Genomic DNA, 27,515 nt, shown 5'->3' on the forward strand with positions numbered 1-27,515 from the left:
AAAGTGAGTGAGAGACATAGAGTGTGATTGAGAGAGAAAGAGAGCGAGAGACAGAAAGAGATAGAGAGCGTGAGACAGAGAGAGAGACAGAGAGAAAGAGAGTGAGAGACAGAAAGAGAGCGTGAGTGAGAGAGAGGGGAGGGAGAAGGGAGAGAAACAGCCGCCTTCAAAAATGGCGTCTTCAAGGGAAAATGACTAATATTATGAAAAAAGGAGGCCTCGTTCTCGACGTTCTTCCGAACTGCCCTGGATTTGATCGCAGCGTCGGTTTATATCGTTGATTTGAATTCAACCCCAAGCACACGAAGGGAAATCATAGGGATTTGTTGAATATACAGAGCAATACAATCTTATTTTAATGCGTCGACAGAGCTAGCGCGCGTGCTGCTAAGCTCACAACACAATTTTATAGCCGATTTGAAATTTTGCAAAGCGTCGAGCGCGAATTTGCTCACGACATTATTTCATGCGTAATGTAGCCGTTCTTTAACGACAGATGCCCCTTGCTTGGGAGATACATATTTCATACAACTAAAGTGAAGAAAGGGGAGGAGAAACAAGGGAAAGGACGTATACGGTAATACGTGTCCATCAGTAATTTATCGGTAACCGGGTCAAACTGAATTCTCGCGCTGATTATTTGCATTCAGCTAGAATAATGCCATTAATTGTTCCGGTTTAAATGCGAAAAGACTGAATAGTAGGTGAGTTTTGTGTGTGTGTGTGTGTCTCTCTGTGTGTGTGTGTGTGGAGGTGGTCTGTGTACACCCCCCTCTATCACGCACTCCTCTCCTCCCCTCCATTTCCCTCTCCCTTTTCAATATGCTATTTTCACTCTTATGGACTTGGTTGTCTCTCATCAGGAAGAATGATTAAAATCTGACAACAGCACTGCGATCTTGCCGTGCAAAAAAAAAAAAAAACATTTTTTGCACCGAAATCGTTTGCTTGATCCATCCACGCGTATTGTAAAGAAATGGACCGAAATTACCCGGGAGCAGGCTTCGGTGATTTGGGCGCAGGAGCCGGATGGAGCTATGAGAGATCGGCCAAAGCGAGGTAAGCATGCAGCCATGCTGAAAACACCGTATGATGTCCGCTGCGAGGGGGGAACACACTTGGATTCGTCTTTAACCCATGCATTTGCATCTGACTCTGACGACGCATTTGCGTGTTATGTCATAAGGTGTCGTTTCCTAATGTTTAGTCATTGTTATTTAAATAAGCAAGGCTTTTGCTGGTTAGAAAATTCAAGTGTGATTGATGGACTAATGTGTGGTTTGGGGTCGGCGGAGGGAAGATGGGGAGGAGAGGGAAGAAAAAAGGTGGGGGCGGGGTAAAGTCTGGTTTCACGCATTTTATTACTGATCCGTTTAGATTCATCCCCAGTGAATGAGGGTCTTAGGTCAAGCCTATTGAGTGAAAAAACAACAGATCGAAATCTTTCAAAAGAACGCACACCCAACATGGGTACGTTAAGTGAAGCTACAGAGATTTCCTCTCGGAGATGCTGCAGCGTACCTGGGCTATTTTATTTGCAACAATGCGACGGCGAGATTTTAGACTAGATCACTTGTTAAAGATACAGTATATCAAAATGTATTGTTACAGTTGCACTCCATTTGGAAATGTGCATGTAACAAATGTTTCATTATGAAGACGAATCTGTTTTGAGGAAAAGTGGAAACAATGCTCCGCGGCCTCTTGTGATAAGCGGGCTTTAGCTAACCTGTTCATGCCATTGTCGAGTGTGGGCCTACTGCTCATTTCAGCTAAAAACACTCACATGTATAAACACTGACGATTCAGAGGGACACTTCAAGGCTGTTAATAAAACGATGTCTATAGTTCCAACTAACCAGTTAAATCTCTCGCTTGATTTTGAGAAGATGGGACCGCTCGGCGGTGCTTTTGCTAACGCGCTAGCCAGTTAATGCGAGCCCTCAATGGGAGGCTTGCTGTCAGAAATGAAGACGTTAATTGCAGTCATTGAATCATTGAAATAATAAAAACAGTTAAATATGTACATTTTAGGTCTGATTAAAGGTATCCTTGATTTTGCAGGGAATCATATGCATATATTAATGTCTCAATTTTTGTCCTGATAGCCTAAATTGCACAAATATTAATAACTTGCTTTGGACAGATATTCAGGTCATTCAAAAGCACCATGTTCGCTCATGCACAGATGTAATTGTGTGTTCCTTAAGCATAAATACATAATTGAATATTACAAATGAACCCACATAATGAATATTATGCAACATATGAAATATATAGGAGTTAAAAGGTGCATAAATAGCTACTTAGACATTGCCTAACTCACTGTTGAATATATTACACGTTACTGTACAAAGACAATTGTTGTTTGTTTGCATTAAATGGCTCTTGCTTTATTAATGCTAAAGTCACTGTTGCTCTCTTGTCATGTCAGCTTGGTGTATGGCAGCTCTAGATCATCACATCCGGAATCTGAACTTCTTCACCGCCAGGCCTACGCCACTCCCCATCCCCTGCAGGGTTATGCCACCAATCACCATCCTGGTGGTTCTGGCCAGGGTGGGGCTTGGGGTGCAGCTGGAAGGAGTCTTGGTGAGTGACACTACTTTGACTCTGTATTCCCTCATATCTGATACTGTACATATCTGTTTCAAGCTAATCAAAATAATACCTGTTTCATTGTATCACATAGACATCAGTTGCACAGCAGCATGTGGAATATGGAATAGCTCATATACAGTAGTGATTCAGTTAGGGATGTGCAAAACTACATAGATTTTTTGTAGGGTGGCCTGAATGCCAAATCGATTAATCTGTATTAATGAATCTGTCTTAATTATTCGGCACTGTATAATTATTTAGATTTTTGGTTCAACTGACCCTGATCTGCGTTTCTTAGGGGGACCTTGAAATAAGTATTGGTCAACCGATATATCGCAATGGCCTATACATTTTTAGGGATTTGCAAAACTATCAGTTATCATAACCGATCACTAGTTGGTTATCTAGTCGGTCAGTTGTTTGAAGGTCTAGTCAGTGTAAAGAATAATAATGTATAATTAGGCACAGGTATATTCATGTGACCCCGATCAGATGCTTTTTAGAGGGATATATGAACACCAAGTGCAGCACTTCAATATGGTGACTAACTGATATTCAACAAATAAATAGGCTGAATAACTATAGCATCAATAAAAATGCTCCAATAAAGAGTTGCACAAAACTGCTATTGCACATGCTCAAGGCAGAATGACGCTCATCAATGTAACCGAAGTGCTTCAAGGTGGTCATTGCTGCACATTTAAAAGTGCAGAACTGCAAGATAATATTGCTGTTACACATCTAGTTCATGAAATCATGCACTTTAAAACTTTTTCACGGCAACTATTTATTAAATGCCATGTCAGACAGAATCAGCAAAAGACTTTAATCCACAGCACCTCACAAATACAGGAAAATCACTCACAGTAGAGGATTTAATATCCAACAGTGACCATCTTTAAATGTATTGATTACAGTGCTGACTGTTATTCACTGTAAAGCACAGCAAGTCATCATCGCACATAAATGCTCTCTAAGAAGTTACGTCTGTCAATTAATTGAAGAATTGCATCACCTATAAAACCACCACCACTAAAAATGTTAATGTTAGTAGTCTACCCTACTAATCCCTAATCGACATTGGCCAGTACATTTTCCTGTTTGGCCAATTAGCTTAGCAAGCCACGAAGCCACAGAGAATCAATCGTTTTCATGTGAATGAGCTGTCTGAGGCATGTAAATTACTTATGACCAATCACAGTTAGTTTTGTAATTGCGTGCCATCGTGCTAGGACAATAACAGACTGGCATGAAACACAGTCTTTTTTAAACAGTACTGTCAGCAGTGTTGCCAGATTGGACTAGTACTTTATTGCTGGGGAAAATGTGTTTGGGCTGGTGGATAGAATTTGAGCTGGTTTGGAATGATTTGGGCAGGTTTTAAAAGTTATAAAATTAAGAAATTCCATTGCTTATGCAATTAAAATAAAGAAAACGTCTCCACACAAAATCATTCAATCAATAGCCAAAACACTGATGGACAGAATATGTTTGTAATCCTGTTCAGAGTAGGGCTGGGTGATATATTGAATATTTCTGATATATTTGCAATGATTTTGCTGATGAAATAACATTTCAATAATGAAAATATTGCGACTATTTTAATGTGCTTTTTACTTGGCCATTAAGTTTCATAAAGAGCTTCATTTGACTAATTTCACAATTTTTTTTTTTGAAAAAATATATTAAGTAAATAATGCTTTAAGCTACTATGTATCATTGTATATCAAATATGGACCCACATTATATTAGCTGTCTTTAACTACAATATACTTAAGCATTTGAAACAATGTACTTATTGTTTTGTTGCATTGTACTTGCATTTAAAGTACCTACATTTAATTACATCTGTAGTAACAAACCTTACACCTAGCGCTAACCTTACCCTAAACCCTAACCCTACCCCTTCTCCTAAACCTACCCATAACCTCAACCTCAGTAGTGGAAAATGTGAATTTTGTTAGAATTTTGCAGAACAACATGTAGTTACACCATAAATACATTGTATTGTTTGTGTTTTAATGTTAGTACAATAGTAGTAAAAGACACCTAATATAAAGTGGGACCTAAAATATAAATGTGCATATTAGTGATGTCAAAATACTGGTACTTTGGTACCATTTCGATACTAAAATAAAAAAGATGTAACAGTGTTTCTGCAATACCAGAAGTACCGGATTGACTCATGTTTTTTCAGTTCTCTCAGTCTCACTGAAGCCCTGCCCACTGATAGATAATCCCACGCTGCGCACATGGACATTTACAGATCGCGATATACACAATATAGCAAAATCTCTTATCGATTGACACTATATATCGTCACCACAATATATATTCTCACATCTAATAAACATGTGAAGAGGGCATTTCATGAAATAGTTTTAATTGCTTAATTACATTAATACATTTAACTTTGATAAATAGGCTGAAGTAGTAAAGTTTTGCAAAGATTTTAATGTGCTTTTTATTTGGCCATTAAGTTTCATAAAGAGAAACGTGCACAAGGTCGTGATGTTTCAAGTGCTTGTACTTTCTCTCTCTGTCTCCTCAACAGTTCACTATAATGACAAAAAAAGCAAAGACTAATGAAACATATATCATGTAATATCTGAAAATATGTGTGTAAAATATATTTCTAAGAGTTAATTTACGAAACTTACAAAACATGTGTAAATCCAGAGATTTCTTCCTGTGAAGTGCATATTGCTGCAGAACACTCAAAGATCTTCCTCTGAAACGCATTATATCAGCCTGGATCAAAACTCTGTCCCTCTGACTCACGAATCCCTGGGACCTCTGTATTTATACTAAATCGATACATAGCCAACAAATAAATAGGGCTGGGTATTGATACAGATTTCCTGATTCGATTCCAGTTCACAAGGTTTCGATTCAATTCTGATCTGGATTTGAAATCGATTCATACATATGTGTAAATGTCTGCTTCAGTGTCAATTTTGCTTACATATAAAATAAATTCTCTCAATTATAAAGGAACCTTATAGGCAACCATTCTAGGTACAATTTGAAAATATACATTTTCAATGAGATATTATCATTAGTTTTCATCAAATATGTCACATTTTAGCTTTTGAAAATGTTTCAAATTCAGTCTATTCCATCAATGAATGTCTTGAAACTGCATATATTATGTATGTGTGTGTGTGTGTGTATATATAGTTACATATTTATTGTTTTCGTGCATAATTTGTACTATTTACATTAGGCTTGTTTGAGATGAGCAAGATCTGTGCAGAACCGATCACTGGTGATCACTGGCAGGTGCATGCCAGTTAGAAAACTGTCCGATTTGCTGTGATGTCATGATGATATATGTCAAAAAATGTCCTGTGATAGCAAGGTGGCCGCAGTTTTAGCAGGCAGGCAGCACAGTTGTTTTTGTCGAGCTGCGCGAACAGCAAGCATGATGGGAAATTACATGCTGACGACACGGCTTAATGCTCATTTGCTTAAAGGGGACCTATTATGCAAAATTCACTTTTACATTTTTGTACATAAATGTGAGTCGGCAGTGTGTGTACACAACCACCCTACATTGTTAAAAGTCCACACACTCCTCTTTCTTATATTTCTATTAATCAAAATCAGTGTAAAAAATGTATGGCTGCTCTAAAGTGAAGTCATATCAGAGCAGGCCTCTCCCACGACTGCTGACAAACTCCAACCTATTATCATAGATCCTCCCCTTAGTGCTGTACACACAGTCCGCCATTTTTTTCCGCACTGAAGCAGATACAGTGAGAAGAATAATGTCTCAGCTTTGTAAGCGTCATAAGTGTTCTGTTATTGGCTGTAAAAGTGAACATAAGTGTTTTCATGTACTCCCGGCATCAGAGCCACTTTTTGGACACATTTTTGTTTGTTGTTTACAGAGTTTAGAACTGTCACAGAGACTGGTGAGATATCTTACAACAGTTATTTCAGTAATATCTTTTAGGGAGTAGGAACATTTTTTGCACATCTTTTCATGAAAAAATTGCGTATAGCACCTTTACTGAAAAACACTGTTGTTCTGCTGGTATAACGAAGCTTGAGTCTGTGGTAGTAATTACAGATGTCCCAATCGATCGGCCGCCTATCAAAATCGGCCGATATTCATCTTAAATCCATGGTCGGCCGATTATGCCTAGATTTAGGGCTGATCTTTTTTGCAGCATGCAGGCAATCACACATACACTGCTCCTCTAATGAATGAGTGCTTTCTCAGCCCTTGAAGCATGACAGAATGGGTGAGTTGTTGGCAGTTCTAAGCATTCACAAATTTAAAATTCAGATAATTCAGTAATTGCGATTAATATGCCGGTTTTTGTTTTTAAAAATGTGTAAGAATTACGTGTATGAATATTAATTTGCCCATTTTCTAGAGTCGATGCAGTAGTTATTCGGACTCATTTCACAGTGAACAGGAAGAGGATATAGAGGCTGCTAACAGGTTTATAAACAAATTAAACAACAAATAAAGCTGTGACAATTAGATGTTGTGTTGAGTGATAGAGACTGTTTGAGCAATCATGAGCACTTTTAGCTTTACACTGTCAATCAAAGACGTGCACTCTTCAGGTGCTCTCAATATCTCATCACCAGTCCCTCATCCCATCCCAATTTAAATCAGATTAATGTTGGTCACAATACCACTAATAATAAATAGAATTATTAACCTTCAATAACGACACCACGTCTTCATGCATTTGCTTAATAATTACTGATTTGTGTTACAGCAAAACTCAAAGACAGCAAACAGACCGTAGATATTAATGATTTCTCACTGAGCAGTTTTTGAGATTGTTATGTTTTTCTTATTTTTGAATGTATCTCTGCGGTGTGTGATGCCTTCACGATTTGTACTGGTTGTCAGTATGTCACAATGGCATTTTGATATTGACAACAGAACTATTAATATCGGTTTCATTATTGTTGAACTTGGGCCTGTTCATTTTTATAGAATACATTTTTTGTTGTGACTATTCAAGTCAAGCTGTTTACACCATTTGTAAGTGTATGTAAGATTTGTATTCATCCATACAGAACTCAGTGGATTTGTGATTTTATTTTTGTACCTGAATTTTAAAGTTAAAATAAGCTATTACACAAATGTAAGTAGAAGTTGATTTCATAAGTGAGTTTTACAAGTTAAATACATGAAGCTGAATACATCATTTAGTTACTTTGTTTACTTAGTTATTTTTGTAAACAAACAAAAAAAAACAGTCTGCAGCTCTATTATCTAGGCAAATACAAGTATCGGATCGGGACTCTATATCGGCAGATATTTAATATTTAAATATCGGATCGGGGCCCAAAAAAGCTGATCTGAGTAATAATATGGCACCAGTATAGGCCACTGTGCAACACTAAGTTAACATAGAATTGTCTATTGAAGCGTTTCTTTACTTGTTTTACATAATATTTGAGAATATGAACTGGCTAAATCTTTTGACTTTATCATTTTGCTGACTGGTTTTATTGATTTTTTTCACTGCATTTAAAAGCCATTTTCAACTCTGCTACAAACAAGAAACTCAAAATAAAAGCTTGTGGGTTTAACTGGACCGCATAGCAATCCCATATACAAGTTAATACATTATTACAGAAATATGGTACTATTGTATAATAATAATAATAATTTTTATTATTATTCTTGTTATACAAAATATATTTCTGTACCAACTTCTTAACTTAATAATAACTTACTGTTTGGTTGCAGAAATGATAAAGACCCTGTCTGTTATCTGTGGACAAAAACAGATACACAATGGACAGGTATGATTGAGATGTGTATCTGTTTTATCTTTGTTTTACTGTATTTTGTATTTTAGTCTGGTTCTTTTTAAAGGAGTAGTTCACCCAAATATGAAAATTCTCTAATCATATACTCACCCTCATGCCATTCCAGATGTGTATTACTTAATTCTGCAGAAGACAAACAAAGATTTTTCAAAGAATATTTTAGCTCTGTGGGTCCACACAATTGCAAGTGAATAGTGACCAACATTTTTAAGCCCCAAAATGCACAGAAAGGCAGCATAAATGTAATCCAAATGATTCCAGTGTTTTAATCAACGACTTCTGAAGTGATCCAGTCAGTTTTGGCAGAGGACAGACCAAAATGTAACAAACTTTTCACTATAAATATTGACATCAGTAGTCTCCTTGGCGATCACGATTTCTAGCTCGATTAAACTTCTTAGCGCCATCTAGCGCTCTGCGCATGTGTCAAGAACTAGGAAGTGTAATCGAGCTTGAAATCATGATTGTGCAAAAATAATGTAATTGCAAGATGTAGAGTGAAAAAGGAGTGATCTTGGCATCCACCACACTGCTCTTACGTTCAAAGTTTGTGTGAGGAGCACATGTAAAAAATTCAGCTGGAGACACTCATATAAACACGTAGATGGTGTGCAACAGGGAAAGCAGAACGTGAATATCATGTTTGTTGAAAAAACGTTCCCTAGGGTCAGAAATGTTCTTTGGTGTTGACAAAGGAAAGATCTGAATCCAAGCTGTTCCTAAAAATTTGAACAACAAATATGAAGTCCTTCTATCAGAGTTGACTCACATGGTTGACTCCAAAGATAGGATAGCGCAGAGCAGATCAGAAGCGCAAGTGATTCTGCGATGGCTCGTGCCACACTCACCTAAGCAGGCAGGAGTTGCGCCGAGCAGATGCGTGTTTGAGATGAGAAGCATATTTAGCACTTCTAAAGTGCTGAAAGTTAGATGAATTTCATTAAATGTGCTGATACATTTTTAAATGCAGTAAAAAAACACTAATCAACGATAGTCAGTAATCGACCATCCCTAGTTTCAATCTCAAATCTTTACATTTTTAAGTATTCTCAGCAAGCATGTGTTTATTAATAATGATTGTCATTTATTGTAGTAAGTGTTTTTTACATGTAAAGTTTTTTGGTAGTTAGTGAATGCACATGCATAAAGAGATGCAGTGCATCTGAGGTTTTGTAACACAATATGCCAATTAGTAAGTTTATTATAGAGCTACAGTATATTAAGTTCATGTGCATTCATACTAAAGTTAAGAAGATGTGTTTTGTGGAAAATCAATGCAGTATTTACCATAATGTGCTCATTATGTTTACATTTCCATATGTTATTCTTAGGCTTGTCTGGACTTTTTGATGCTGGGCTGCACCATGCAAGCCCATCAGGCCCAGATCCATCGGTTATGAACCTTATATCTGCACTAGAGTCCAGGGGTCCACAGCCTCCTCCCTCTGCCTCATCCCTTCTATCTCAGTTCCGCACTCCATCATGGCAGACTGGTAGGCAGAGATTACAGATTTGTAAGAGATTTGCATAGGTATCCCTTGTATTTGAATAGAATGCAACAAAAATAAATAACATATTGGTGATACAAAGATATCGCATCAGAAAAAGAATACACTGTCACTGTTTACTTGCACTAAATACATGTTGGAAATGCTGATAAAATGTAAGTGCTGTCAGCCAGCCACGTTAACACTGTTGCAATAGGAACGACTTGTAAGGCTTCTATTAGAAAATATTAAATGGCTCTTGAAATGGCCCTATGCTTTGTGCTTAGCTGTTTCTTTTTACTAGTTTGATTCTTATTTTAGTTTTATACAGTTCCTCTTTGATTATTGTTAAATATGTGGTTTCTTAGCCATAGCTTTTTTCTTTTCTTTTGTCTCTTTTTAGCCATGCATACACCAGCCCCTGCAGAGCTCTTCATCTCTAGTGCCCTTCCTGGTACTGGATCCTTCCCATCCTCTTCTGCTTTGTCTGCCTATCAACACCCAGCTTCATTCTCAGGCCGGTCCTTTGCAGGTGTGACCCCCTCGTTATCCCTACAGGACACGCCTACCTTCAGCCCAACCTCTAATGGCCTCCTGTCACCCCATGATCCTTTGCTCCACATCAAGACGCCTTCTCAGTCGAGCCTAGGCTTTGACCGCCTGTTGTCATCACAGGGGGCTGCTGCAGCTTACCGTGGAAGTCATGATCCAGCTGGTGGTGGTGTCTCATCTGCTCAGGCCACTTCTGCAGCCTCAGCTTCTGCCCGGCATCTACAGTCTCATCAGTTCAACTTGCTGTCCTCTCCGCTTCAAGACCAGTCCTCCCAGTTGTACAGTGCCTCTGTGTTTTCCTCTACCCCTGCTCCCCCTCAGCCAACATCCCAAGAGCGAACAGTACCAAGACAAGACAGTGTAATTAAACACTACCAACGCCCCTCTCCAGCACAAGCAACTTCATCTACCCCTCACCCCCTCCAGCACTTTCTTAGCTGTGGAGTGTCAGGATATCAGCAAGCTGCTCATTCTCGTCATGCTGGCCTCTCTTGCAGTCCTCTAGGTGAACACAGTCCCTCCTCAGACCATAAACCCTCCCCCAGGACTGAACAGTACAGACCCATTATCCAGCCTTCTTATGGGTCCTCATCATCCTCATCTTCTGGTGGGGCTGGCAAGGGTACGAAAAGCAGCTCCAGCAGTGGTTACTCCTCCTCTGGATCTGCGTCCTCTTCCAGAACCCCTCACACACCACCCTCTGCCTCATCTGCTTCTTCCTCATCCTCATCCTCTTCTTCATCCTCTGCATCTGCTAGTGCTCGTCAGTCTAATTCCATTCCAACCTCCACTTCTGCCTCTTCAGCCTCTCGACAACAGCCACCTACTCCGACTGCACCCCCACCCCCCCAGACACATTCCCAGACCCCTCAAAGTTCATCAAACTCCACCCAGCAAACCCTTCCCAAGTCGTGTCTCTCGGGCTATGGATCCCCAGTGGCTCCAGTCAAGTCATCAAGTGGTCTGACTGGCCAGACCCCTCCTCAGCAACAACCTCAGTCTTTCTCTCCAAGTCAGCCATCACACCTTTCTCAGTCATATGGGGGATTCAGTTCTCCCCAGACTCATGATCTACCTTCAGCTAGAACCTCTGGAGTTGCTAAAGGGTATGGAAATATGGGGAGTCAGTCATTTTCAGCAGAATCTGTGTATGGGACAGATTCAGGTTATGGGTCCTTGCCACCATCCTTAGGGGGTGCTGGAAGCCCCTCAATGGGCTACAATACATCTGGACACTCTCCTGCCATTCTTCGGTCGGGAGCAAGTGTTGGAACAACTGGTGGAAGTAGTAGTGCAGGTAGCACAGGTACAGGAGGCAGCAGCAGTGGAGGAGGTGGTGGATCTTACCACATTCCTGATTCAAGCCCATCTCCATCTGGAAATTCTGGAATTCGCCCTGGTCTGCATTCTCCTGCTCCATCACGACCTGCTCAGTCACCTGTTGGAACAGGATCCAACAAATATCTATCTTCGGTCCTTTCTCCTTCATTTCTGCCCTCTCCCCAAGGGTATGCAGACACAAGAGGACCTCGAACACAATCCTACCACACCACTGCTCCTAACAAAACAAAGTCTGATAACAGCATTCTTGGTGTAACAGAGTCTCGGACACAACAAGAAGATGATGTTGATGATGATTTCCTCATCCAACACCTTCTTCAAGCCCAGAGTCCTACTCCTCAATCTTCCCATCACCATGCTCCTCAAAGCCATCATTCCTCACAGCCTACCCAGCAGGATAGTAATAAAGGGCTTGCTTATGAAATGAGCAAAAGCTCAGAAGAAAGGTACCACCTTCAAAGTGTTATTCGAACACATAGTGCCACCTCAAATGCTGCTGTCTCTGGCACAGGAAGTGGAGCTGGACTGGACAGTCAGTTGGAGATGTCCCTAAAGAAACAGCAGCAGCAACAACAGCTGCAGCAGCAGCATCAGCAGCAACAACAACAGCAACATAAACAACAACATCAACAGCAGCCACAGCAAAAGAGTAACAGAACTGTTAGTGATGGAGGGAGTTCAGATCAGACTCATTCCCATTCTCATCATCATCATGATTCTCTGGGATCAGTGGTACATTATGGCCGGGGTGACCCATATTCCCAACACTCCATTCCTCAACACACCACCTCCCACCATCAACACACACCACATACACCGACACACCCACATCTACACTCTCACTCGCACATGGATCTTCAGAAAAAGTCTCAAGATTCAGGAGATATAGCTTACATTCCTAAGACACCTGATGTGCAGCAACACCACCATCAACAGACACATCAGCAGCAAAGTCAACATCATCAGTCCCATCAGCAACAACAACATCAACAACAACAGCCGCAGCAGCAACAGCGACACTCTCAGTCCCAGTCACTTATGGACTCTCCCACTGACCAGTCTCGCCAGCCTTCTCATTTGCTGCAGTCTGTGCTGTCCCACACCCGCAGCAAAATAGAACCACAGCAACAGCAACATTCTGTAAATCAACAGGCCTTGATGGAAGCCAGAGGGGGAGTTGTGTCATCTGAGACCCATTCACAACCCCAGGCATCCCAACTTCAACTCCAACTTCAGTCCCAGGGTTTGGAAGCAGCTGGTCACTATGGCCATAGTTCCCAACAACAAGACCAGAGCCACCCTAAGTCTAACACAGTGTCTCCACTAGACATGCTGGATCGTTCCCTATCTCAGACCTCAAACCAGGAGAGAGGAATGGTGGATGAGAGGACAGGAGGTGAAGGTAGCAGGGGGAATTCTGGGGCAGCATCGGCAGGAGGTGTAGAGAGGCGCCAGTCACAGGAGCAACAAATACTTTCATCTCACCACCCCACACAGCACCATGCTTCTGAGTTACACTCATATCTTCCTGAGTCAGAAATGAGTTTATCAACAACTTCCCATGGACACCATCTCTCACACCATCAACACCACCAACAACAACCACCACAAGGTCCTCAGCATCCTAACTCCCATCATCAACACCCTCACCCTTCCCATCCTAATCCACATAGCCATCATCATCTTTCTCCACAGGCCTCCGCTGCAGCTTCTCAGCAACAAGAGCAGGCCCACCCTTCCCATGCCTCCCACATTCCTCAAGCTCATCTTGACCAGCATCGAGGAGAATCTCACTTTGACACCAGAAATCCAGCAGTTAAAGCAAATCAAAACCAAACCCAACAACAAAGCCAGAGGTTTGTACCATTAACATCCATCTGCTTCCCTGATTCTCTTCTCCCAGACGAGGACCGGTCATTCTTCCCTGGGATGGAAGATATGTTCTGTCCAGAGGAGTACAAATCCACTTGCTCAGGAGGAACTGGGCAGGGCCAAGATGGGGTTGCACCTGGCCAAACAGTACAGGAAGGAATGGAAGGAATTAAAACAACCCCTGGAGTAGGAGGAGACAATACAGGTCCAAGTTATGATATGCTTAGCCATCACAGTGATCAGGGGTATGGGCAGTATTGCCATGATCTTTCCGAACCTGACAATGGAACCATGCATTTGGATCTTGACTCATTGAAGACTCATGAGCTCCCATCTACAGTCAACACAGAGCACCTTGGACTAATCCAGTCTCAACCATCCAACCTTGGAATGGGAACAACTGGAAGTGTTGGGGAAGGATCTGGTGCCAAAATAGGAGGTACTGGAGGATCTGGGTCTCGATCAGGGGGTCTTACTTCTCCAATCTTTTGTTCCTCTCGCCCAAAGAAGCTCCTGAAGTCCAGTTCCTTCCACCTGTTGAAGGAGAGACCTGATCCAAACTCTTTGCCTAAGAAGAGCTATGCTCAGGAATATGATTTTGAGGATGATGAGGATAAGGCTGACGTGCCAGCTGATATCCGCCTCAATAGCCGAAGCCGACTTCCTGATCTGATACCAGATCTTGTGTCCAGTTGTCGCAAATCGAGTGGAGTAGGAGGAGGAACTTTAAGCCCTTTAATGGGTGATCTGGACTTTGGATACCAATCTCTTGGTCCTCCACCTCAATTGTTGCCCAATGATGGACCGAAGAAAAGAGGCAGGAAGCCCACAAAGCCTAAACGAGAAGGACCCCCACGACCACGAGGACGTCCACGAATACGCCCATTACCTGAACCTCCCCACACTCTGGGTATGATGGGAGAATATGGAACGGGATATGTTCCAGAAAGAGGTAGAGGCAGGGGAAGAGGAAGAGGCAGAGGTAAGCGGGACGAATCTATGATGGACATTGAGATGGCCAATAAAGATCCAAATCAGATGTATCAAATGCACATGCAGCAGCAAATGCATCACCAATCACAGCCGCAGTATCAGGAGCCAATTAAACCCATCAAGGTAATTTAACAACAGTTAATGTCTAAAACACTCTGTCATCAAACATCAGATCTTGTGGTGTTTTTATGGAATTCAAACCTTTTATAGTGGTTAGGGATGAATGATTTGGAAAAACAATTATATTGCCATCATTTAAAAAAGACTGATACAAACTGTGATGTGATAAACATTTAAAAAAACTAGTAAGTGATTCCCTTTAGCCAAAAGAAAGTAATGTTTTTCCCATTCTCTACTGCTTATAGAAATACTTACCATTTAAGGGTGTTCACACTCATGTTTCTGTGTGTAGTTAGTTGATTTAACAATTGCCTTTTAATGTGCTTCTCATGAATTTTTTTAAAAATGCTCTCACCTCCTATTCCTCAAAACCTGGTGTCATGGGGTTACTTAAGATATGCCTTGTAACTTGGAGCAGCCACTCATATTTGGAATTACTCAGATGTGAAAGTGAAGTAAATTTAAAGGCTTTAAATATAATGCACTTAGCACATGTTAGCACACTGAGCTAAATTCAAAGCATAGCTGTTACTCTCAGAACAGCTCTAAACACTGTACATGACCCTCAGAGCTCAGAGAATGTGTAATACACTACAGACTAAACAGAGCTGCGCACATATGTGCAGCTATTAGTGTGTGCAGACTGTTAATTTATTTAATTAAATTGGAGACTTTTCAGTTGAATAATCATATTTTATTTGGATTAATTGCTCAGCCTTAGTAGTGGTTTAATGTTTGATGATGGGACATCTACTTTGATCACTTCCCAGGAGACTTTCTGTAACATTGTATTTCCCTCTGTTAGATCAAACTTCCTGTTGGAACCATGTCATCATCTGATGCCTTGTTGCGGACAGACTCCTTGTCAGGCACTGATCCGGCTCTCTCAGATGGTTCCCTTGGCTCTGCTCCCTCTTTGGGCTTGAGTCCTGGGACACCTGGAGTTCCTGACATAAACAGACCTCAAGACAAAAGCAAGTCCAAATCCCAGGAGGTATGAGAATGCAGTGTGGTATCATTTGATATATTTTTTGCAAATACAATGTTCCACAGTTTTATTTGCAAATTATTATTTTAGTTTTTTACTAACACATTTTGTTCTTTAATATTTAGATGGAAGAGAAAGAATCAGAGAAGTCTGGCTTTGTTGCCTCATTTCTAGATTTTCTTAAGTCTGGAAAAAGGCCATCAGGAATGTCAACAGGATCAGCTGACAGTGCTGGGAATGAAGATGCATCTCCTGGGAAAAGTGGAGGCATTCGCCCACTATCCCCTCAACCACCACCTCCGCCAACCGCTGCAGTTGTATCTGGATATGGAGATGGTGAAAGTGATGGAGGACTGTCTTTGGGTGGCTGCCCTAGCCCTTGCAAGCGCTTGGATGAAGAGCTGAAAAGAAACCTTGAGACTTTGCCCTCCTTCTCGTCTGATGAGGAGGACTCTGTTGGAAAGAACCAGGACCTGCAAAAGAGCATTTCTTCTGCAATCTCTGCATTGTATGACACTCCTCAACTCAGCACCTCCTCAATGCAGCCTCCTTCACTTCCACCACCCCCTCCTCCACATCCTCCTGAACCACTGACACCAACACAGCAACCACCAGCACTCAGCCCTCAACCACCAATGCATACACACCCTCCCTCACATGCCCTCACCCACTCGATTGAGCCTGCAAGATTACAGAAAGAAGAGGAGGAAGAAGAAATAGAAGAAAATGACAAGGATACAGAGATATTGGAACAAGACAAGGAAGATGAACTCCCAGATCTAGAGGTTCTGAGTGTCCCCAAAGTTGGAGGTAAGGGTAATTTTTTGGAAAGTCTCAAAATATAGTGTGTTTTAAAGCTGCTTCACAAACATATTCACACATCTGTGCTTTGTAAGAGTAGGGCATTAGTAAGAAACAATTGAAAACCTGTTAGCTGAAATATCTGAATTGGTTTGTGGTTGTAAAATGAAGAGTACCCTTCTCTTTTGCAGACTCACCTAAAGAAGCTTTTGAAGCCCAAGCTCCCCCTTCTCTCCCACCAGTTTCCCCATCATCTCCTGCTCTCTCCTCTTCTCCCTCCCATTCACCACTTCCTCCCCTTCCTCTTCCCTCTCCCTTCCCTCCACAGGAGGATAATCCGACCACTCCTCAGGCATCTTCACCACTACAGTCCTCACCTCCAGCTAGTCCTTTGGCTCCTTCTGTGCCTGTCCTGTCTCCTCTACCTCTTCCCAATGTAGAGCCCCCTACATCCTCAACCCCACCTCCACCCAGTCCACCTCCGGTACAGGAGCCCACCTCCCCTGAAGAGCCCCCTGCGCCTCAAATTCTACCCTTGCACTTGGCCCAGAAACAAAGCGGTGCTGCTATTGTTGGAGAGACCGATGAGGATGAGAGTGAGAGTGGAGGCGAAGGTATTTTCAGAGAGAGGGATGAGTTTGTGGTGCGGATTGAGGACATCAGGAGTCTGAAGGTACATATTAAAGCAATTCACTTTTCCTTTTTACTTCCATTGTGGACCTTTGTCAGCATATGTATACTGCATATTTGCAGATAAATCATGTGACATTGTATAAAGGTGTAAATCTTTTTTGTTGATGCAATCTCTCTCCAGTTGGCCCTGCAAACAGGACGAGAGCCCCCTCCCATCTGGCGTGTTCAGAAAGCTCTGCTGCAGAAGTTTTCTCCTGAGATTAAGGATGGGCAGAGACAGTTTTGTGCCACTAGTAATGTGAGTCATGACCCAGAACATGTATTGTAACAAGTAGCAAACAACAAAACTTTATATTGCATGTTATTACTAAACAATTCTGCCTCTCAGTGGTATTTGCTAAGGCCAAGTTTGTTTAAGTGTAAGTGCGTTACAGTGTGTCAGCTTCTAAATATATATATATTTTTTGTCTCTTTCTCCTCCATTTATCTCCTTCCTATTAGTATCTGGGTTTCTTTGGGGATGCTAAGAAGCGGTACCAGCGGCTGTATGTGAAGTTTCTGGAAAACATAAACAAGAAGGACTACGTGAGGGTCTGTTCTCGTAAGCCCTGGCACAGACCTTCTGTCACCCTGAGGTATTATGAACTCTCTGTGACCGCTATCTTTTTGTTTTGTTTCATTTACATAAGACTTTATACCTACTAAGGGTAAGCTATTTTTGCTGTGCACTGTAAACAAGCTCGATAATCTAGTCATTATGATCTAGATCACAGCAGCGTTCACCGTTCTAACGTATTTGCAATTTCCATCCTTTAGGAGGCAGACTCAGGCAGTCCCGAAGTTAGCTCCACCACCCAATAACCAGACTCCTGTTGAGAGGGTTAAGAAAGAAAGAGAAAAGATTAAGGAAACTCACGAAACTAGAGAAAACAACAACATTCGGCCAAAAGAACAGACAAAGGACAAAGACAAGGTTTCTAAAACTAGGGAAAAGGAAGAAAAGAAGGAGCGGGAGAAAGAGAAAAAAGCTCCACATCCACCGCTGGCTCCCCAGAAGCCTGAGAAACGAGCAGCGGTGGCAGAGCGAGGGAAGGTGAAGGAGGAAAAGAAGAGTGGAGTTGAAAAGAAAACGGAACGTGCTGCCAAGCCTCTGCCACCAAAGGTGAAGGCAGAACCTCCGCCCAAGAAACGCAGGAAGTGGCTTAAGGAAGTACCCTCATCATCGGAATCAGATTCTTCAGCAAGTGAGGATGAAAGTGAGTATACTCTTTAACACAACATCTAGGAGTATGTCAATCAGTAATGCACCAATCAGGATGCTAATAACGATCACCGATATTTTAACACTTATCGGCCGATACTGATCACCAATATTTATTTTAAAAGTGCCTTTTGCTACACTTTTGCAAGTTTCTATGCTGCAGGTATATGTTAAATATCCACACTAAAATACAATTTAATTTACATTAATTGTAAAATGCTACAATTTATTTGAATTGAAAAACAGTTATGAATATTTCTGTTGTCACTATCAAAGGTCATTGTGACATACTGGCAACCACTCTACACTATGATAGCACAACACACAGCAGAGATACTGTACGTTCAAAATAAGAGATATATTCATTACTCAAGTATACTCAGATTTTTTGTTAGAATTAGCCATGTCATTAAATATCGATATATCAATTATTGAACAACATGTTATTTTATCAATACGTTTTTGAGGCATCATATATTAACATAAGCCAACATTTAAATTAGAAGCCTAATTTATGTGCTTTCCAATTCATTGTCTGTTTGCCTTCTGTTAAATGTAGTCTGGCTTAATAGCTTTGGAAGACCACAAGGGGTTGGTTATATAACATTTACTGTACTTAATACCTAAGGACGCATTAATGCAGTGCAGGTGTCAGTTCAAAGTTGTGAATGTAGTCCCCATACACACAGAAGTTAAGAACAGTGACATTGATGAGTTTGCAGGTTAGTGTATGAAACTCTTGTAACTGCGCAAATTGAACTATTAAAAATGGCAACGTTTAATATGCAGTTATCTGTATGTAGTTTTTAAGATGTTTAATTCAAGCTGTCAAACCACAACAAGACATACTTGTAACCAGTGGTGTAAAGTAATGAAGTACAAATACTTCTTTACTTTACTTAAGTTGCCTTTTTCAAAATGTTTACTTTCTTGATTAACTTTTTTAGCCAAATAAAAATTTCTGATATTTTTATCAAATTTCCACCGCAGAACAGGCTGTTCAGAGGCTGTTCAGGCTTGCTATATTTTCTCAGGGACAAAATAAATAAATATATTAAAATTTTCCAGGTTCAATACAATTTAAACACAATCCAAAGCATTTGTGTCATAATGTTGATTGCCACAAAACAAATGTTTGACCTGACACTTGCAATGGAAGTGTTTGGAGGCCAGTCCATAAGTATTAATATACTCTCTTTATCACACAAACATCATGTTAACACATACAATGTTGGAAACGTTTATCTTTGCATACTTTAAAAAACATAGTAGGCATTGTACAGTATGCTGAGCAATATACAGTAAGCAGTATACAAACATAACATGATGGAGTTCTTAATGTATCTTGATCTGTTACTGCCCCACAGTCTCAGTAAAAGCTGGCCTGAACACACGCGCAATGCGCGAGATGTACCGGAGCTATGTGGAGATGTTGGTCAGCACGGCACTTGATCCGGACATGATCCAGGCTCTAGAAGACACAGAAGGTAAGAAAATGTGCTTACAAGTGAGACAAACTACAGCACCCTGTCATATCAAAGCATATGATGAAATGTAAACTTCTCCCTCTCCTATTGGCTATTTCAGACGAGTTATATCTTCCTCCAATGCGCAAGATTGACAGTCTTCTAAGCGAGCAAAAGAGGAAGCTTCTGAAAAGAGTCAATATGAATTCCCAGCACCAGGTATTTCAGCTTTTATTTTTGCTTGCTTTATCTTAAGATGATGTTCAATTTTGTGGGTTTCAGTGTACAGTTGAAGTCTGAAGTTTGCATACACCTTAGCCAAATACATTTAAACTCAGTTTTTCACAATTCCTGATATTTAATTGTAGAAAACATTCCCTGTCTTAGGTCAGTTAGGATCACTAATTTATTTTAAGAATGTGAAATGTCAAAGTTATAGTAGAGAGAATTACTTTTATTTCTTTCATCACATTCCCAGTGTGTCAGAAGTTTACATACAATTTGTTAGTATTTGGTTTCATTGCCTTTAACTTGGTTCAAACATTTTTGGTAGCCTTCTACAAGCTTTTCACAAAGAGTTGCTGGAATTTTGGCCCATTCTTCCAGACAGAACTGGTGTAACTGAGCCAGGTTTGAAGGCTTCCTTGCTCGCACACGCTTTTTCAGATCTGCCCACAAATTTTCCATCGGATTGCGGTCAGGGCTTTGTGATGGCCTTTCCAATACCTTGACTTTGTTGTCCTTAAGCCAATTTGCCACATCATTGGAGGTATGCTTGTGGTCATTGTCCATTTGGAAGACCCAGCGACCAAGCTTTAGCTTCTTGCCGGATGTCTTGAGATGTTGCTTCAAAATATAAACATACATTTCTTTCATCATGATGCCATCTATTTTGTGAAGTGCACCAGTCCCTCCTCCAGCATAGCACCCCATAACATGATGCTACCACCCCCATGCTTCATGGTTGGGATGGTGTTCTTCGGCTTGCAAGCCTCTCGCTTTTTCCTCCAAACATACCGATGATCATTATGACCAAAAAGTTTCACATTTTTGTTTCATCAGACCAGAGGAAATTTATCCAAAAGATATTTGTCCCCATGTGCCCATACAAACTGTAGTCTGGCTTTGTTTTTGGAGCATTGGCTTCTTCCTTGCTGAGCAGCCTTTCAGGTTATGTCGATATAGGACTTGTTTTTACTGTGGATAGTGTTGATTTACACTTTTCGAACCAAACTATGCTCATTTCTAGGAGACAGTATGTGTCTCCTTACTTTGCGGTATGATGGCTTCATGGTGTTTATACTTGTGTACTATTGTTTGTACAGATTAACGTGATACATTCAGGCATTTGGAAATTGCTCTTAAGGATGAACCAGATTAGTGGAGGTCCACAATTTATTTTCTTAGGTCTTGGCTGATTTCTTTTGATTTTCCCATGATGTCAAGCAAAGAGGCACTGAGTTTAATGGTAGGCTTTAAAATACATCCACAGGTACACCTCCAACTGACTACAATTAGCCTATCAGAAGCTAATTGCTTAAAGGCTTGAAATCATTTTCTGTTAACTTGGTGAATGTTAACTTTTGACCCACTGGAATTGTGATATACAATTAAAAGAGAAACAAGCTGTCTGTAAACAATTGTTGGAAACATTGCTCATGTCATGCACAAAGAAGATGTCCTAAATGACTTGCCAAAACAATTGTTTGCTAATATGAAATCTGTGGACGGGTTAAAATAATTAGTTTTAATGACTTCAACCTAAGTGTATGTAAACTTCTGACTTCAGCTGTAGATAGACTTTAGCCATTGATGTAAACAGTGTTCACAACCATTCTTTGTTATTCTGAATTCCCTTCTTTTTTTGCTCCACAGGAAGCTCTTCACATGTTCCCTCAGATATCGGCAGAGCCCCTGGACTCAGGGACAGTGAGGGTCAGACTGGGTGGGGAATGCTACAACCGCAAAACCCTGAACCGCATTAAAAAGAGTGTATCCAAACCACAGGTGATTTTAAAACCCTGTTTTTCAATAGACTAATACCAGTACGATACCAGTTTTTCTACAATATCGGTTGTACCAAGTACGGACTCTCTTCCGTTTACGGATTGGCTTTCGAATGCATGTGCATTTGGCTTCAATTTCTGAATTTACTGAGTTTACTATGTTTCGTGAATCTGGGATTCAAATTAAAGGAGACAAAGAGCTGTTTAATGCCCTCACAGGAAATAATTTATCTGGGTCTCAGACTGAACTCCGATCGGTTTAGAGCGTTCCTGTCTGAGGAACGAATAAAATCTATTCACGGTTGTTTGTCAATTTTTTATGAAAGGGGGAAAAAAAATCTCATTCTGGTTGTGTCTACGCATATTGGGTCTGATGGCCTCAATGGTTTCAGTCATTCCTTTGGGACTACTGTGAATGAGAGAGTTTAAGCATTGGATTGCAGCGCAGCATTTTTGTCCTTGCCATCACTTAAATCGCAGAGTAAGAGTGATGTCAGGCAGGTTGCTCACTCGCAGTCATGTGAGCATCTCCGCTTTCCTTCACAAGGGATCCCCTTTGTGGGCTGTCTCTGATGAACGTGGTGATGACAGACGCGTCATTCACGGGTTGGGGCACGGTGTGCGAAGGCAGAATAGTGAATGGGGTTTGGCCTGGTCACTACAGAACTTGCACATACATTTTCTGGAGTTACTGACTGTGTTTCTAGCGTTAAAGCACTTTGTACAGTTCCTTCAAGGCCACAATTTCCTAGTCAGATCAGACAACACGACAACAGTGGCATACATTAACAGGCAAGAGGGCACACGTTCACAGCGGTGACACTGCCTGGCACAAAAGCTGATTGTGTGGAGTGGTGCGCGCTTTCTGTCATTTGAGGGCGACGCACCTTCCAGGAGCGATGAATACAGGGGCAGATCTCCTGTCCAGAGGGAATCCTCTTTATGGAGACTTCAACCTCAGGTGGTGAGTCAGCTGTGGGGGAGATACGGGTGAGCTGCCATACATTTCTTTGCATCGCACAAAAATGCTCTTTGCCCTCTGTTCTTCTCTCTGTTGAGAGATTGTGCTCCTACTTAGTGTGGATGCTCTAATGCATCCCTGGCTAAATGTGCTATTTTACATGTTTTCTACACTGAGTCTGATCATTCCAACTCTAAAAAGAGTAAGAGAATACGGCCATTTAGCCATACTAGTTGCCCTGAAATGCCCGGGGACACTGTGGCTGGCTGAGATAATTCAACTTTTGTGCACCCAGCCTTGGCAACTCCCGCTGTTCAGGGATCTCCTGCCGCAAGCGCGGGGGGAAATATTTCACCCCATCCTCCGGGGCAGTAGCTCTGTGGCCTGGCCCATGAGAGGCTGTATTTGAGTGTCACGGGTTTACCCCCTAGGTTAATTAAAGCTGCTTCAGCCTAAAGTTTTCTATATTTTCTGCACATGCAGTCTCAAAGCAGTCATAGTGCTCACATGTCGAATGCGTCTGTATGGGCTTGCAGTCAAAAAAGTATACTGCGCACTTGACATACGGAACGGCACGGTATGCAGAAAAATTTAGAAAACCCAAGCCTTTACACAAGCATTGTTTACTTAATTTGTATCTCTGTCCTCTTGCTATTATTTTTATTTGTTCCTTTTTTGTTTGGCCACCTAAAAAATGGGGCCACATGGTGAAAAAGAAGCACCTAAGTTTGCTGCCCTTTAAAACTTAGATAAACTATTTACTCATGTATTAATTTGTAGCAAGTTGTTGCTCACGATGACATCACAGTGATGTCATTTTGTTGTTTACAAAAATGTATAGAACATATGTCACACTTAGTCGCCCCACTTTTGTTTTTTTTTGGGCCACTCTTATTAGGGCAGTAAATCAATGAAAACATTTTAACTTAAGTAATCTCACAGTTTTCTGTGATTTATCACGATTAATCATGGTAAATTAAAACAAACATTAAAATAAAATCATAAAAATAGTTTCTTTATACTTTGTCTCAAAGAACTTGCAAGAACATTGTTAGTCATCATTCATTTTAATGTTCATGTTAAAATATATATATATATTTTTTTTTATTACATTTTTTGCAGATAGTTATTTAGACACAATTTTACAGTTATAAACCTTTGATATAAGTAAACTCAGCAAAAAAAGAAACATCCTCTCACTTTCAACTGCTTTTATTATCAGCAAACTTAACATGTGTAAATATTTGTATGAACATAAAAAGATTCAACAACTAAGACATAAACTGAACAAGTTTCACAGACATGTGACTAACAGAAATGGAATAATGAGTCCCTGAACAAAAGTAAGTGCCGTGCATCTCCTCCTCCATGGACTGCACCAGATTTGCCAGTTCTTGCTGTGAGATGTTAACCCACTATTCCACCAAGGCACTTGCAATTTCCTGGACATTTATGGGGGGAATGGCCCTAGCCCTCACCCTCCGATCCAACAGTTCCCAGACGTGCTCAATGGGATTAACGCTTTACAAAAAAGATCTGTAAAGTTATTTAGATTTTTACAACATTATCTTTAAAATACAGTGTCCTGAAAAAGCTAAGTTTATTTTTTTGTTTACGTGCCATAAAATCAGTGGACATGCTGTAATTAAAAGTTGGGCAAAATCTTCTGCCATTTTCCAGACTTTATTAATAATAGGATCAAATGGGCAGATTAATTTCATATCATTGCCAATGCATTATTATACACTATACATAGAGATATAAAACCAATTGAATGCGGAAGTTTAAAATCTCAGAACTATTATTTTCTCTGGCTACCCTTCAAACTTGATTGCGCACATGCTCCATTTAGTATTTCTTACTGGTTCAGATGACAGAGTTAGTGAGTGTTTTCTGGCAATGTGAAGAGATACAGCAGTTTGCCTGTATCCCACACTTGGCTCACCACTTGCGTGTCAAGTCTCCATCCTCTGTACAGTAGATCCGCTCTAGTGTTATTATGCCCGGGACATGTGTCGCGTGTAATGAATAAGCATGCACTGCTCCACACGACCAGTTTGTGTATTAGGATGTGATGTCGAGTCAAGTGTGTACCTCCTGGAAATGTATAAGTGGCAATTTTAGCCGCAGGAAGTGGGTAAAAACATTAGTACTACTTCTTAGTACTGGATACTGGATTAATTGTGCAACATTTTTTACGTGTTAAACAGTCAACTATTAGTTAACGTATTAACTTAACCAGCCCTAATTTATATTTAAGTCTTTAAATAAATAAAGTGAGTGTTCAGTACTGGATTCATTTTTGATATGGCATCAAAACCATGAAAATTGAGAATCATGATATTGTACTTTTATTGGAATCGACTACTGAAATATTTAAATGTAATTAACAGAAGCAGTTTAGAAGTAGTGAAAGTACTTTGATACTAACAAGTCACCATCCCTGTCTCCTGCAGGACCTCAAGTTGTCAACAGAAACATGCAGACTGTACAGTCTCTACCATTCACTGCATCATTATAAATATCATACCTTCTTACACTGTAAAAAAGAGGTAAGAACACCTTCACTGCATTTCCCGTAAAGCAGATGCAGTAAACTGAAGCAACTGAATTGTTGTAGTCAAGATGAAAGTTTTCAATTAAATTCTTCTCTCTTTTTCTTGTAGACGAACACTATAGAGCAGGCTTCAGAAGATCCTGGGCAGGAGGAAGTTGTTCAGCAGTGCATGGCCAATCAGAGCTGGCTGGAGGCCCTCTTCAACTCCTTCTTAGACCTGATGGCCCTCAGCGGCAAAGCATAAGAGACAGGAAAAGAAGGGAAGGGGAGCATGAAAAAGAGGAACCACTGAGGAGTCAAGGAGGCCTCACGGTACAAAAGAAGCTGGATTTACTGTTGCCTAGTAGCAACAATAGTAGCTCCCCTATCCTCCTTTTGTTTTACAGAATTTTTTCTTTCAATGGCTCTTATACAGTGGCAGCAGGAAAGGACTGGGCATCTGGCCCAGCAGGTTGCCACTGGCAAATAACTGTATTAATTCTTTTCAAATGTCGCCGAGGCAATAGACTTCGTGCAGGACCCCTCCTGAGTGTTCAGAAAAATGGATGCGACCAAACTGACATTATAAAATGAGCTGACCATACACTGAACCAGAGGGAAATGGATGCACAGCAGCAGTGAGTTACGGTTGAAGGAATATACTGTGTGGAATCTTTATACTTTGAATCAACTGACAAGATTCATCATGTGGAAAATAACAGACCGAGTTTGTCAACACTAGGAGGAAGTCTGTTACTGTTGGAATTTTACACAAATAATTTTTTAAGGACAATAGCAGTTTTATTCTGACTTTTTTCTGAAATGAAAGAGTGAAGGTTCTGTTTTATAAAAGAGTGTATAGTGGCATGTGCGATTGGAAAGCAGACATTGGAAAAAATGTGTGCAGCGACATGTGATGACATTCAACGCTTTAGTCTACACACGTGAAACAAGTGAGCTAAAGTAATACATTTTTATTATTTATAAAGACATTTTTAACGGCAATTCGCACATACAAATCAGTAAATCTTCATTAGAGATAAATAACTTTTGTTCAGATGTTATAAATGGGTCCTATTGCCACATTATGAGATGTCTTCCTTTTCGCTCATCAAGGTGGGTAGATACAATGGAAATGTATTATCATTTATATCTGTCACTGAAAATAAATGATAGACAGAGTAGAACAAATATTTCAAGCTACGCTAAACGGTATTATTGCAGTGCGTTTTTAAGAAAGTGGAATTGAAAGTGAGAGCAAAGCATTTGGTTCCCTTTAGGGAGGGATTATGTATTAGTACTATTTAAAATGGAAATTTGTTTTTATTTGTTTGTCTTTTGTCTGTATTCTGAGTATTATTTTGGAACAATCTAATACTGTGCTTCTTTCCAAATTAAAGCCTTTGTGTAAATATTGTACAGCTCTTGACAAAAATCTCCCAATTCTTCTGTACATGAACTATCCCTAAATTTGACAAACAAATAAAACCGTCAACAACTACATTGTCTCAAAGTATTGCATCCTCTCTTGAAATATTGAATTTTCTCCTTTAGGGTTCATCCTATGCCTTTATATCATCACAATCAAATACTAATAAAAAACAACAGAGTTTTGTGAAAGATATCACAGAAAAAAGGTAAGTTAAATCCATGTTGTTTTCCACAACACTGCACTTCGTGGGTATGTACTTTTTCATAAACTTCACATTGCAGTTCCTCCTTTTTTCCGTTATTGTTTGTTTTTCGGAGGGGGTTTCTCTCATTTTGTTCACTTTGCATTTTGTTCTTGTTTTGTCCATCAGTATGCTCCATGAGGAAATGAAATTGTTTAAACAACTAAATATTCTATCTAGATTGAATTTTAGTAAATGTCATAAAGGGTTTGGAATGTTTTTTAAAGTGTACACGGACCATTCTAACTTACAGGTGCATCGTGAAAATGCTCACAGACAAAAAGGACATTAAGCATTTCATTGGTATATAGCAGGATTTTTTGGTGATTCAAAAATTGGAAGTTCAGCTCTGTACAAAATGCACCATAAAACAAAGCAAACTGATTGGAAATGTATTAGAAATTAATTGTTTTAAT

General features: G+C 40.3%; 1 protein-coding gene across 1 annotated transcript; it reads left to right on the forward strand.

The window, feature by feature from the left end:
• Positions 1 to 26,929, forward strand: LOC127626778 (proline-rich protein 12-like). Its single transcript, XM_052102807.1, has 16 exons — positions 1 to 704; positions 864 to 1,059; positions 2,435 to 2,592; positions 9,741 to 9,902; positions 10,300 to 14,777; positions 15,580 to 15,768; positions 15,888 to 16,572; positions 16,755 to 17,236; positions 17,378 to 17,494; positions 17,698 to 17,831; positions 18,013 to 18,452; positions 19,825 to 19,944; positions 20,045 to 20,142; positions 21,799 to 21,930; positions 25,347 to 25,442; positions 25,557 to 26,929. Exons 2-16 carry the CDS (start codon positions 977 to 979, stop codon positions 25,689 to 25,691), a joined length of 7,509 nt encoding a protein of 2,502 aa, XP_051958767.1. The 5' UTR covers positions 1 to 704; positions 864 to 976; the 3' UTR covers positions 25,692 to 26,929.
• The last annotated feature ends 586 nt before the right edge of the window (positions 26,930 to 27,515 follow it).

This window comes from Xyrauchen texanus, chromosome 33, assembly GCF_025860055.1.
Source record: "Xyrauchen texanus isolate HMW12.3.18 chromosome 33, RBS_HiC_50CHRs, whole genome shotgun sequence".
NCBI lineage: Eukaryota > Metazoa > Chordata > Actinopteri > Cypriniformes > Catostomidae > Xyrauchen > Xyrauchen texanus.